This window comes from Bufo bufo, chromosome 1, assembly GCF_905171765.1.
Source record: "Bufo bufo chromosome 1, aBufBuf1.1, whole genome shotgun sequence".
NCBI classification, from domain to species: Eukaryota; Metazoa; Chordata; class Amphibia; order Anura; family Bufonidae; genus Bufo; species Bufo bufo.
In genome coordinates this window covers 452,995,144-453,010,279 of record NC_053389.1, presented here as the reverse complement: position 1 = coordinate 453,010,279, position 15,136 = coordinate 452,995,144, and the positions used below count along the sequence as shown (strand labels likewise).

Genomic DNA, 15,136 nt, shown 5'->3' with positions numbered 1-15,136 from the left:
GGCAGCAGCTGCCTGACACTGATTGCTATGGTTAAAGGGATTGGCCAGTTTATATTACTAGTTGCACATGTGCTCATAATGCTTATGGTGGATCCCATTTATCAGCAGCCTCCATTCATTTACACCAGAGACTAACTGCGCATGTGCTGGTTCCCCTGTCAGTCCCCAGTGCTAATGAATAGATGGCCGTGTTCCCCACACAGTGCCAGCATACAGGTCAGGGGACCTGCGTTTAGGCTAGGGCTACATGACGACATGTGTCACACTACAGTTTTTATAATGATAGTCTATGGTGTCACACTGCGACGCGACAGTAGCAAAAAATCCATCCAAGATGGATTTTTCTGCGACTGTTGCGTCGCAGTGCAACACCATAGACTATCATTATAAAAATTGTCGTGTGACACATGTTGCAGTGTAGTTTTGCCCTATGTGTCGTGCAACACGTCATCGTGTAGCCCTAGCCTAAAACATGTTATTAATATGAAACTCTCGGACATCAGCGGCGACAGTTTAATATTGCTTATTACTAGCTGCGTGCATGTGCCAGATCCCATTACAGTGTATAGTGTACAGTGTATTTGACTATATTAAGTTTACTGTACTATGTCAGTTTTAGGGCTCATTCAGACGGCAGTATGCGGTCTGCAAAAATGCGAATCCGTTTTTTTTTGCGGACAGTTCAGCATGTCTGCAAAAAGAAAAAAAAAAAAAAAACATGGCATTCCGCATTTTGTGGACCCATATACCGTATTTTTCGCTTTATAAAACGCACTTTTTTCCCTCCAAAAGTGGGGGGGAAATGTCCGTGCATCTTATAAAACAAATACTAGTGAGCGCTTCCATTATGGAAGTGCTCTCTAGTATGTATTAGGAGCGGGGAGCGAAGCGCCGCAAGCGCAGGTAATATTTACCCTCCCTGGTCTGCGCCACGGCTCCTCTTCAGCTGTCGCGCTCCCATCTTTCTGGCCTGCGCTGCACTGTCCTGACCCCGTCAGCGTTCCCCATTGTGTCCCCATCAGCGTTGTGCAACACTTGCCTCCGCTGTAGCCGGCTTCTGCTCCTCTTCTTTTTTTTTTCTTCTTGGACTCCTGAGTCCCGACTCCCGCCCGCTGCTACACACGTGGATTTGTTATTTCAAACAGCGGGCGGGAAGAGGGGAGGTGCCGCACCTGTGACGTCACTGGTTGCCGGGACATCGGCGGTCCCAGCAGCCAATCAAAAAGCACAGCGTGACAGCATGGGCGGTTGTGCGGCTTTCGTTCCTGCAACCTGTCAGCTGCGGGCGGGCGCGGAATCGAACACACAACACAAGCGTGACAGCATGGGCGGTTGTGCGGATTTGGTTCCTGCAACCTGCCAGCTGCGGGCGGGCCGGATCGAACGCACAAGCGGGCCGGTTGTGGCCCGCGGGCCGGGGTTTGGAGACCCCTGGTCTATGGTGTCACACTGCGACGCGACAGTAGCAAAAAATCCATCCAAGATGGATTTTTCTGCGACTGTTGCGTCGCAGTGCAACACCATAGACTATCATTATAAAAATTGTCGTGTGACACATGTTGCAGTGTAGTTTTGCCCTATGTGTCGTGCAACACGTCATCGTGTAGCCCTAGCCTAAAACATGTTATTAATATGAAACTCTCGGACATCAGCGGCGACAGTTTAATATTGCTTATTACTAGCTGCGTGCATGTGCCAGATCCCATTACAGTGTATAGTGTACAGTGTATTTGACTATATTAAGTTTACTGTACTATGTCAGTTTTAGGGCTCATTCAGACGGCAGTATGCGGTCTGCAAAAATGCGGATCCGTTTTTTTTGCGGACAGTTCAGCATGTCTGCAAAAAGAAAAAAAAAAAAAAACATGGCATTCCGCATTTTGTGGACCCATATACCGTATTTTTCGCTTTATAAAACGCACTTTTTTCCCTCCAAAAGTGGGGGGGAAATGTCCGTGCATCTTATAAAACAAATACTAGTGAGCGCTTCCATTATGGAAGTGCTCTCTAGTATGTATTAGGAGCGGGGAGCGAAGCGCCGCAAGCGCAGGTAATATTTACCCTCCCTGGTCTGCGCCACGGCTCCTCTTCAGCTGTCGCGCTCCCATCTTTCTGGCCTGCGCTGCACTGTCCTGACCCCGTACAGCGCCAGGACATAGTGCGCGCACTATGACCTCACGCTGTACGCAGTCATGTGACAGTGCAGCGCAGGCCGGGAAGATGGGAGCGCGACAGCTGAAGAGGAGCCGCGGAGCAGGACAGGTAAGATGATTTTTTTTATTTTAGTCTGATCTGAGGTCTGATGGGCTATTCTGGGGTGTGGGGGTACTGATGGGCTATTCTGAGGTGTGGGGGTACTGATGGGCTATTCTGAGGTGTGGGGGTACTGATGGGCTAATCTGAGGTCTGATTGGGGGTACTGATGGGCTAATCTGAGGTCTGATTGGGGGTACTGATGGGCTAATCTGAGGTCTTATAAGGCTCTGAGTGGGCTGATATCAGGTCTGATGAAAAATATTTTTTCTTATTTTTCTACTCTAAAATTTGGGGTGCGTCTTATAAAGTGAAAAATACGGTACTTCAATGGGGCCAAGTCCTGATTTTCACTGACAAGTATAGGACATGTTTTATTTGTTTTACGGAGCATTAGAACGAAAGAAAAGGGACCCATAGAAATGAATAGGTCTGCATCTAATCTGCAAAAAAAATAAAAAATGATACGCATTTTTGTGGACAGCATCTAGTTGTCTGAATGAACCCTGACCCAGTATTTTTCCTTAGGTGGGATGGTAGATGGGGTGGAATAATAAGGCCAGGAGTGCACAACTGTTTTATGCTTGGGTTATTAATTTTTAATTTGTGCCATAAATGCATCTGTGCACCTAAATCCATACTGCTGTAAAATGGCCAGATGTGTCTTATCTGCTGGTATGTGTTAAGCATGGGGGTGATGCTGTGTAAGACGCATGCAGATTTACATTGTACTTCCTGGCTTGTATGGACAGTACAGGCTCCAACTAAGGCTACTTTCACACTGGCGTTTCTGGGTCTCACAAGCGGCCCAAAACGGATCAGTTCAGCCCCAATGCATTCTGTATGGATAAGGATCCGTTCAGAATGCATTAGTTTGGCTGCGTTTGGCCTCCGTTGCATTTAGGCGGTTACTAAAACGCAGCTTGCAGCGTTTTGGTGTCCGCCTGACTATGTGGAGACTAACGGATCCGTCTAGACTTACAATGTAAGTCAATGGGGACGGATCAGTTTTTCACTGACACAATATGGTGCAATTGAAAACGGATCCGTCCCCATTGACTTTCAATGTAAGTCAAGAGGGATCCGTTTTGACTTTAGACTTTTTTTTGAATGAATAATGCAAACGGATCCGTTATTAACACCAGTGTGAAAGTAGCATAAAGGGTGCAGTGAGGGATCTCCAGAATGCCTGTGACCATCGGGTGATCGCTGGCACCTTTTACACGGGCCAGTTATGGGGAGCAAGCGTTTCTACAGCCTGATTATGGCTCTGGCAAGATGGCAGCCCCCATAATCATGTTCAGGAAAGAGAATAAATGTTAAAGGGATTGGCCAGTTTATATTACTAGCTGCACATGTGCTCATAATGCTGATGGAGGATCCCATTTACCAGCAGCCTCCATTCATTTACACCAGAGACGGACTCCGCTTGTGCCCATCATACCTATGCCAAGTCTTCCTTCATTGTGTACATGTTTTTAAAGCCAGACATACATCTCTCCTCCGATCTGATGTCGGCCATGGCACGATCCAACTTCATGCTGGATGCAAAAGTTGAGTATTGTGCCCTGGTCCCATTAATTAGGCTAGGTTCTATGCACAATGCTTTTGGCTCGTCAGATAGTTGCATTGGCAACAGTCCTGCCCAGTATGCGGTTCTGTCTCTGTGCCCAGTGCCAGATCAAATTGGAGAGTGTGCCCTGACTTGTTACTTCTCTTCATACCATTCACCTTGCTTCATCACAAAATACATTATAAGAAATAGTATCTTCTCTTAATGGCCACATTTGTTGTTTTAATATTTCTGTAACCTCAATACTGTGAGAGATAAAATGGCTGAAAAAGTGGATTCAATAGAAAGAGAATTCCATAGTGCATTAAAGGGCATCTGTCAGCAGATTTGTACCTGTGACACTGGCTGACCTGTTACGTGTGTGCTTGGCAGCTGATGGCATCTGTGTTGGCCCCATGTTCATATGTAGCCGCATTGCTGAGAAAAATGATGTATTAATATATGCAAATGAGCCTCTGCATGATATCCACTTTGACAGGACCAGGCAGTGTAACTGTGATGACGTTTACAATGCCTGGCCCTATCAAAGTGCAGAGGGAGTGGCAGTTGCAGAGAGAGCAGAGCCTCTAGGTGTAACAGCAACGCCCCTGTTGCTCCTAGAGGTTTATTTATTAAAACATCATTTTTCTCAGCAATGTGGCCACATATGAACATAGGACCAACACAGATGCGTTCAGCTGCCAAGCACACACGTAACAGGTCAGCCCGTTTTAATAGGTACAAATCTGCTGACAGATGCCCTTTAAGATAAAAAATAAATAAAAATAAGCGTTGCACAATAAATAGTTAAAGGGCTTGGCCACTCTGTTAGCACTTATTAAAACTGTAAAGAAAGTAGGGAGATATTACACTTACTAATTTATCTTCTTAAGCAGATATGCCTGGTTTTCCTGCTATTGGCAGCCATGCCCCCTCCTGTCCTGCTCTCGCCGCGCCCCCTCCTGTCCTGCTCTCGCCGCGCCCCCTCCTGTCTGTCCATCCCTGCACCTGCCTTGGAGGAGCCACCTCGTCCATGCCTGAAGGAGTGTGCTGCTCCCTGGGTCCTAAAACACCCTGCTTGTATCAGAGGTGCTTTCCTTCTGTGACTGGCACTCCTGGCTGTGCAGGGCTGGCAGGGGCTCATCAGGGACACTTGTTAAAAGCTAAAATAAAGAAACTCTTGCATGAGGAAGGGAGACTGAGGCGAAGCTGTGATGGCTGATCTGACTGCAGGCTCTGCCCCCTCTGTTTCCCCTGTACTGAGAGGATCCTGCCAACATGTGAGGATGGATGTAGCAGAGCCAGGGCAGCGCTGTGGACAACAAACTGTGAGCAATCCCAGTGTGTGTCCTGTTTATGGCCCATCTGCTCTGTGTTCTTATCACAGACATGATATTACAGCCAGACCAACAGTTCAGGAGCTTTAACCCCTTGCGAGCTGTAGTATGGCTGAGGTCAGTGATAGCAGCAGCAGTCACTGGTCTGACCATCTATAATTGTGTGCCCTCTCCTTTCTGCACTCTGTATATGGTGATATGTGACCCCTACCACTGCATATAGACATCCGTGACCCGCTATACATTGTATACAGTGATCTGTGCTAACAGTAGCCCACTAGTGCCGCCGAAAGTCCGCTCTGGCCCCTTTCACTTTTTAATGGGGACAGGTCGGAGATGTGTCCGCAGCACGGCAAACATGCCGAGATGCGGCCGGACAAAAAAACGCAGCGTGCTGGGCATCAGTGAATGTGAATTGGGCCGAAGCGGACTCCCGACGGCACTCGTGGGCAAGCATTAGCACGAATCCGACAGGGGAACAGCCTGCCAGACCCTGCTAACCCTAGTGTGAAGGTAACCTTAGTCGTGTGATGATAGACAGGAAGCTCCTCTCTGTGAGCAGATCAATTAGTACAAATGTATTCATCAGAACAAAGATCTGTCCCCCCCGCTCAACAGCCCTAAAGATCTGTCCCCCCGCTCAACAGCCTTCCTCCTATGGCAGTCCATGCACCTAAACAGAAATCTATGACGGCTCAGAGCTGCCGGGGATTTCTTCGTTTGAGCCAGAAAACTGCCGAAAATTAACATACATTTTTTGGGGCAACTAGTCACACCCCCTCCCTGCCATTGTCACGCCCTTTTTTTATTTTTTATTTTAACCGCCTCACGTCCGCCCATAGGATATAAACGTCCTATGGGTGGACGTCTATTTCTGACAGCACGTTTTAAAACGTCCTGTCAGAAATAGCAGCTGCACGCTAATCGTGCAGCTGCTGATCGGGTTGCCCGCTGTCAGTGACAGCAGGGCAACCCTAAGACAAGGCAGGGACAGTGCCCAGGTGTCCCTGCCTTCACGATCGCTGCAGACACAGCGCTCACCGAGCGCTGTGTCTGCAGAGCAGGAGGCGCTGTGCGCTTCCTGTTCCGGCCCGGCGGTCATGTGACCGCCGTGACCGGAGTGTGCAGGAGCTGTGTGAGGTCTCTCAGAGACCTCGATCAGCCCTGCTGTGAGTCTGTACAGCGCAGGATTGCTGCTGTACAGCCTCTATAGGGATGCATTTGTCCTGTAACTGGGGCTACTATCTCAGCCCCAGTTACAGGAGAAATCAACTGTGAAAAAAAAAAGAAAAAGTGAAGCAAATGTCCCCCAGAGGTCTTGTATGACCTTATGGGGGACGAAAAGTGTAAAAAAAAATAAAAAAAATAAAGGGTTGAAAAAATAAAATAAAATAAAGTTTCACATGTAAAAAAAAAAAAAAAAAAGTTCCCAAGTTAGGAATAAAAAAAAAAAAATTAAAATAGAAAATATAAAGTAAAATAGACATATTTAGTATTGCCGCGTCCGTAAAAACCAGCTCTATAAAAATATCACATGACCTAACCCCTCGGATGAACACCGTAAAAAATAAATTAAAAAAACTGTGTCAAAACAAGCAATTTTTGTCACCTTGCATCACAAAAGGTGCAACACCAAGTGATCAAAAACGCGTATGTCCCACAAAATGGTACCAATAAAACCGTCACCTCATCCCGCAAAAAATGAGCCCCTACATAAGAAAATCTCTCAAAAAATAAAAAAAACTATAGCTCTTAGAACATGGAGACACTAAAACATAATTTTTTTGGTTTCAAAAATGCTATTATTGTGTTAAAGTGAAACAAATAAAAAAAAGTATACATATTAGGTATTGGCGCGTCCGTAAAAACCAGCTCTATAAAAATATCACATGACCTAACCCCTCGGGTGAACACCGTAAAAAAAAAAAAAAAAAACTGTGTCAAAACAAGCAATTTTTGTCACCTTGCATCACAAAAGGTGCAACACCAAGTGATCAAAAACGCGTATGTCCCACAAAATGGTACCAATAAAACCGTCACCTCATCCCGCAAAAAATGAGCCCCTACATAAGAAAATCTCTCAAAAAATAAAAAAACTATAGCTCTCAGAACATGGACACATTAAAACATAATTTTTTGGTTTCAAAAATGCTATTATTGTGTAAAACTTTAATAAATGAGAAAAAGTATACATATTAGGTATCGCCACGTCCGTAACAATCTGCTCTATAAAAATGTCACTTGACTGAACCCCTAAGGTGAACGCTGTAAAAATAAATAAATAGAAACCGTGCTAAAACAACCAATTTTTTGGTCACCTTGCCCCATAAAGTGTTATATTGAATGATCAAAAAATCATATGTACCCAAAAATAGTACTAATAAAACTGGCACCTTATCCCCTAGTTTCCAAAATGGGGTCACTTCTTGGGAGTTTCTACTGTAAGGGTGCATCAGGGGGCTTCAAATGGGACATGGCATCTAAAAACCATGTGGAGTTCCTTTCCTTCTGCGCCCTGCCGTGTGCCCATACAGCAGTTTACGACCACATGTGGGGTGTTTCTGTAAACCGCAGAATCTGGGTAATAAATATTGAGTTTTGTTTGGCTGTTAACCATCGATGTGTTAGAGAAAAAAATTGATTAAAATGGAAAATCTGCCAAAAAAGTGAAATTTAAAAATTTGATCTCCATTTTCCTTTAATTCTTGTGGAACGCCTAAAGGGTTAACAAAGTTTGTAAAATCGGTTTTGAATACCTTGAGGGGTGTAGTTTCTACAATGGGGTCATTTATGAGGGTATCCACTATGTAGGCCCCACAAAGTGACTTCAGACCTGAACTGGTCCTTATAAAGTGGGTTTTGGCAATTTTCTTAAAAATTTGAAGAATTGCTTCTAAACTTCTAAGCCTTCTAACGTCCTAAAAAAATAAAATGACATTTCCAAAATGATGCCAACATAAAGTAGACATATGGGGAATGTTAAATAATAAATATTTTATGAGGTATCACTTTCTGTTTTAAAAGCAGAGAAATTGAAATTTAGAAAATTGCGATTTTTTTAAAATTTTTGGGTAAATTTGGGATTTTTTCATAAATAAAGGTGAAATATTTTGACTCAAATTTATGACTATCATGAAGTACAATGTGTCACGAGAAAACAATCTCTGAATGACTTGGATAAATAAAGGCGTTCCAAAGTTATTACCACATAAAGTGAGATATGTCCGTTTTGCAAAATTTGGCCTGGTTAGGAAGGGGGCAAAGGGCCCAGATGGGAAGTGGTTAAAGGCACAGTTAAAAAGTGGCGAACAGTTTGCAACTTTTTACCGCCACTTTTCAGAAACAAGGGAAATGATAAATCTCCCCCTCTATTCATTCTGTTCATGGCTTAAAGAGGACCTTTCACTAGAATAAAAAATGTAAACTAAGCATACAGACATGGAGAGCGGCACCCAGGGATCTCCCTGCACTTACTATTATCCCTGGGCGCCGCTCCGTTCTCCCTGTATAGGCTCCGGTAGCTTCATATGTTCAGTTCATCTGGGTGGAGCCTGCCAATCACAGCGCTCAGCTCATAGCCTGAGAGGTTCTTTTCTCTCAGGCTATGAGCTGAGCGCTGCGATTGGCCAGCGCTACAGCCTGGGAGAAGGAGACGCCGGCAGGCTCCACCCAGTTGAGCCGAACATATGAAGATACCGGAGCCTATAGCGGGAGAACGGAGCGGCGCCCAGGGATAATAGTAAGTGCAGGGAGATCCCTGGGCGCCGCTCTCCATGTCTGTATGCTTAGTTTACATTTTTTATTCTAGTGAAAGGTCCTCTTTAATTCCAATGGTGCAACTAAAGATGACCGGGCCCTACAGCAAGTTTATGAACAGGTCCCCCTCCCCCCGGTAACATATGTATGATACATTAGCATCATATTCCTGTGTGCTGCTGGGACTGGGGCGCACTTCCTATTGCTATGTCTGTACAGAGGTTATTCACTGATGACTGAGTTATTGATATTATCTGAGGGGCTCACACAGGTGGGCGGGGATGTCATGTGACTGCTCCTCTGAACATGCTTGCTGCAATGCATGCTGGGATTTTTACTTTCACTTTGCAGCTGCTCCGCCCACACATCCGGTCTGAGGAGCTCCTCCAGGGAGGCATGTCATGGTGAACACATAGCCAGTACATGTCACATGATAGAAATACGTCCCGGTTTTGGCTATTGTCTAGGGCACGTTGGATTTTTGATACTTAGGGGGGCCAACCCCTTTAACCATTTTGATGGCCACGCAGTGCCTGTAAGCATTTTGAGCGAGGTTTACAGTAGCCTGCACAATTTGACTAATTGAAATTAGGTGCTTTTATGGATTCCAGTAATGCTAATGTTGTATTTAACTCCTACACTGCCATAAGGGTAGAGAATAACATGAAAAGGTTCAGAGGCATGAAAGCAGTACAGATGAAGAAATCATCACAGTTTTGTGGTCTGTTTTCTGATAAAAACGATAGCAGACCAAATAATACCGGAAGGGAAGCTCAAACCATGTGGTTTTTGCACCAGTTCATGTCAATGGTGTCTACGCTGTATATGATATACACAATTACACTGTTGCACTATATAGCCTATAAAAAACACCACATAAAGCAGAAGTGTGGAAAGGACTCATGGTTGAGCTAGACTACAATATATACAGAAGCCAAAGATAAACTGCCGTAAACCTTAGTGTTTTTTCCACCGTATCAAAACCATATTAACACAACCACTTGACTATGTGGCAATCGCTGTTGACCCACCAGGACAACTTAGGGAGAGTTAACATCACTTTTCTGTTCTTCTAATCCAGGCATGCTCAACCTGCGGCCCTCCAGCTGTTGCAAAACAACAATTCCCATCATTCCCGGACAGCCTACAGCTATCAGCCTACAGAAGGGCATGGTGGGAGTTGTAGTTTTACAACAGCTGGAGGGCCACAGGTTGAGCATCCCAATCCATTTGAAGAACAGAAAAAAAAATAAAAAATTGACTGTGTCCCTCATACCCCCTTGTATTCATAATGTTTGGAACATTTTTATTATTGCTCTTGCTTAAGAATACATGGTATGATAAAAGCGACGGCTTTTCTGTCAGTGGGCATAGGTGTGTTTATGGCAGTCTGTGTCTGAGGGTCTAAACTTAAAGGGGTTATCTAACCCTAACAAATGCTCCCACATATGCTGGGCTACTTACCTGGCTCCCCGCACCACTCCTGGTCCCCGCACCGCTGCTGCTTCTCCCCGTGCGTGGATGAAAACATCTGGTGTCCCCGCCAGCTAATGGCAGGTAGGGACAAGTCTCCCTAGCGTCACCCACGATGCTAGGGAGGCTGATCCCCATCACCACCTGCCATGTTTTCATCCACGGGGGAGAAGCAGCAACGGCGGTGCGGGGACCAGGAGCGGCGCGGGGAGCCAGGTAAGTAGAATCGTTGTGAGGGGCCTGGTATATGGGGGAGCGTTTGTTAGTGTCGGATAACCCCTCCTATATTTCAGGCAATTATTGGGAATGAAACATGCAGCAGTCATCATTGTTCCTGGGCAGCAGATCACTTTAGACAGTACTATACGCTGCACAGGAATGATGATTTTTGGTGCTGTCAGAACTATAGGATCACCCAAAGAAGAAGCGTTTGCACATCGGGTGATCGCTGGCACCTTTTACACAGGCCAGATATGGGGAACAAGCGTTTCTGCAGCCGGAGTATAGGTCCATGTAAAAGTATGTACCTTTTAGGCTTTTTGCAGTATTTGTGAAGTTCAAAATAAACCTTTTAGGCTAACCTATTTATTTAGTTACACTGACATGTTTATCAGATATGTATAAAATCATTATTGTAATAAGTCTGTGAATAAAGATTAACAAAATGTATTGAGGCCTGTTTCACAGTGGTGTTACTCATTCCGGCAGGGGAACAGCCTGCCGGAACCATAACTACCCTGACAGCCATGTTCTGCCTGAAGTCCTCCCAGCCCCATTCACTATAATGGGGACCAGAGGAGATCTGGCCGCAGCATGGCAAATATGCTGAGAGGCGCCCGGACAAAAAAATGCTGCGTGCAGTAACGAGTAACGCCAGCGTGAAACAGACCTAAGGATTACAAATATTTCATATGAGTTGCTATGGTTTTCTTGGTGGGAATTCCTGAGCCTTTCGTGACTACATTTAGATGCATTGGGATTTTATTTTTAGGAGCATTGAGAGTTCTGTTTACTGGAGATGTAAGGACAAAAAGAAAGATTTGGGACTGGTTAGATTTGGAATAAAAGAAATACAAATATGCCCCTACCATTATTTTTGAAGTCTTCAGTTAGCCCCACTTGTCTTTTTCCTTCTCTGTATGTAATGTATATATGCTTTTGTACACCGAACCTATTCTTAAATGGGATGTTATAAAATAAATTCAGTAAATCTATATAATCATATGTTTAGAACAAAGACAAAAGCAGCATCGTATGTTCAGCAATAGCACTTCAAGGTATTAAATTGAAAAAGATGTGTGTTTTATTGACCCACATTTTATTGCATTGTACCTTCTGAAAAAAACAATGTCATTTCTGCCATTGTTTTTAGGGTATCTTTTTTTATTTTACATTGTTTACTGCGTGGTAAAAATGAATGTTAACTTTATTCTGCGGGGAGATACCAAACTTATAAGGTATATGGTAAAAAGCTCATTTTTATTTATTTTTTTTAGAAAAGATTTTGTGCTTTTTCTGCTGCTATTGACTGAGGCATCTGAGGAGTTAATCTGTCAGGATCAGGTTTACCTCCAATCCCAGTAGTTAAAGCAGGGTGGCGGATGTATAGTAGAGCAGACACCCACAAGTGATGGTGCGGGTGCAGCACCTAGGCCCATGACGTACTATTACCGCACTGAACAGTAGCTTAGTTACATGTTGTCATCCAGTTGCCATAGCCACTGCATTCCGGAAGTCTTTACATTCTTTCACTTATTTCACATTTTTATGTTGTGGCTTTTTACTAAAATAAAAAAATAAAAAATTTACCCTTCATTCTGCACTCAATTCCCCATAAGGAAAAACTAAAATCTTGCATTGACAAATATTCAGATCCTTTACTCACTTGAAGCATCTCTTGCAGCGATTACAGCCTTATTGGGTATAATGCCACAAGGTTTGCACACCTGGATTTTGGGATTTTCTGCCATTCTTCTCTGCAGACCCTCAACTGTCAAATTGGATAGGGGCTCTGGCTGGACTACTTAAGGACACTCGCAGAGTTGTCCCTAAGCCATTCCTGTGTTGTCTTGGCTGTGTGCTCAGGGTTATTGTTGTGTTGGAAGGTGAACTTTCAGCCCAGTCTGAGGTCCAGAGCACTCTGGATCAGTTTTCATTAAGAATATCTCTGTACCTTGGCTCCATTCAGCTTTTCTTCAATCCTGACCAGTCTCCCTGTCCCAACTGCTGAAATACATGATGCTGCCACCACCATGGTGCACTGTAGGGATGGTATTGGGAAGTGATTAGTAGCTGGTTTCCTCCAGACACAACGCTTAGAATTGAGGCCAAAAAGTTCAATCTTGGTTTCATCAGATCTGAGTCTCATTTAGGTGCTTTCTTGCAACCTTTCATGTGTCTTTTCCTACTTCTTTCTAGCTACTGTGCCATAAAGCCCAGATTGGTGGAGTGTGCAGTCATGACTAACCTTAAGGTTTCTGCCATCTGCACACAGGATCTTTGGAGCTCGGCTAATAAGGTTCTCAGTCACTATTACCAAAGCCCTTCTTTCCCAATTGCTTAGTTTGTAGGGGCGGCAATCTCTAGGAAGAATTCTGGTCGTTCCAAATTTCTACCATTTAAGAATTGTGTAAATTATGTAGGCCACTGTGCTCTTAGGAACTTTCAGTGCAGCAGAGATTTTTTGGTACACATCTCCAGATCTTTGCCTCCATACAATCCTGTCTCTGAGCTCTACAGTTAGTTCTTTCCTCCACATGGTTTGGCTTTTGCAGTGATATGCATTGTCAGCAGTGAGACAGTGTAGTGACAGGGATGTGTCTTTCCAAATCATGTCTAATCAACTGAATTAACCATAGGTGGACTCCAAGGTGTAGAACCATCTCAAGGATGATCAAGAGAAATAGGAGGTCCCCAGAGCTACATTTCAAGTGTCATAGCAAAGGGTCTTAATACTTATGTCCTTGTGAAATTTCAGTTTTTATTTTAATAAATTTGCAAAAAAAAAATCTAATATTCTGTCTTCACTTTCTTACTATGGAGTATTAAGTACAGATTGATGGGGAAAACTTGATATTTTATTTTTTTACTTTAGCACAAGGTCGCAACATAAAATATGAAAAAAGTGAAAGGATCTGAAGACTTTCCGAATGCATTGGATTTGTCTGGATTTATGCATTATTACTATTTTATGGGTCTGTGATCTTATAAAAAATTAAAAATAAACTTTTTATTCATTCCATCTTATAACAGTGAGGTGTGAGGGAACATTTTGCGAAAGCGTGCATATTTATTATGTAGACATGGCTTGCATCTTCTTACATAATATATATTCTTTGTTACAGTGGATGATAACACTTGGGCCCAGGTGATTTCTCTTTACCCGACATTAGTGGAATGCATCACGTGTTCTTCCTCTGAAGTGTGTTCGGCTCTAAAAGAAGCTCTGGTTCCATTTAAGGACTTCATGCAACCACCAGCAGCTAAAGTACAGAATGGAGAGTCATGACTGCTTGGAATGATTGTTCTTGAAGACGCGACACAGAGTGTACTGCAGATGAATGTTTCCTCCTAAGTGAAATTATTTTTTCTTTCCTGAAGGACGCATTTGATGAACTACACTGAGCGGCCACCTAGCCTGTGGCTACCTTTTTAACTGCTATACTAATGAGCTCAGTCATTCATGAAAACAAACTTACACCTCAATAAATGTCCCTGTGTGAGTAGCATTGTGGGCCTTCTGAATATAAATTACGTGCAGTAAATGATCGTTTGTTTAACAGACTGAATGGGTGAGGATTGATCTGAACGTGGTAAAATATATAAAAAAATAACCCCATTCGGTCAACTTGTTAGACTGGTGGACAAAACCCTTGGAAAGTACAATGTGTACTTAATTTTATGCAAAACAATACTATAACATTCCATATTTTTTGTTAGCTTTTGTAAACTGAGAGAACTGTCATATTTGTGTGTAAAATAAATGGTACAGTTCTGTAATAAATTGTCCCATTATTTAAGAAATCAGCGAACACCTAGTTTCCGATGGTTTTACTAACCTGTTTATTAGCCCAATGGGGGAGATTTACTAATCAACCTGCAAATTTGTTTTCGGTTTTGAATATTGTGAAGAATGGTTTTATTTCATCCAATTGCAAGAATTTATCAGTCTTCATATCAGTCATTTGTCTTGGCCACAAATATTTTTCTGTAGTTGGCCATACCTATATGAGAAAAAAATGCTGAGCCACTCAATTTCATTGAGATCAGCCGAAGATTTAATTTGCATGGGGGGGGGGGGGGGGGAAAGAGGGATTGGCCATTTTGGATTTCAACATGTTCCTGCAGGAGATAAGTTGATCGTGAATGTTTATGGTGGTGGCTGAGTAAGGGTATATGTATATGATGCGTATTATGCTTGGAAAATTGACCTGCTGTGCGGATTGTGAAGGTATATTTATATGCTGGCTCAGCGTTCGCATGGCAGCTATGCCTCATTGCACAGAGGCTGCAACATGCCTCCATACCGTGTTTCCACACATGGGACGTAAATTTCAGTTGGAAAAAATCCCTTGTAGATTTGTTTTGGAATTTTCAGGAAAACCGCAGCAAGTTTGCATATTTTACTAGTTTTCACCCAACGCATTGTAAAGAGTGAGTTCTGTGAAAATCCACACATAAAGTGACTTACAGCGCTAATTTTCCTGCAGTGTTTGGATGAGATATGCTAAAATTTCATCCACCTTGATGGTACTGTAATATGCCA

The 15,136-nt window shown here is 43.5% G+C and overlaps 1 protein-coding gene across 5 annotated transcripts in view; it reads left to right on the top strand.

Annotated features, from left to right (window-relative positions):
* MON2 (MON2 homolog, regulator of endosome-to-Golgi trafficking) overlaps positions 1-14,201 on the top strand; it is a 117,930-nt gene extending 103,729 nt beyond the window's left edge. For all 5 annotated transcript variants that reach the window (XM_040408411.1, XM_040408393.1, XM_040408403.1 and 2 more), the window contains one exon: positions 13,716-14,201. In XM_040408411.1, the coding sequence (XP_040264345.1) occupies positions 13,716-13,879 (164 nt within the window). In that variant the 3' untranslated portion in view covers positions 13,880-14,201. The remainder of the gene's footprint in view (positions 1-13,715) is intronic.
* Positions 14,202-15,136: the final 935 nt, after the last annotated feature.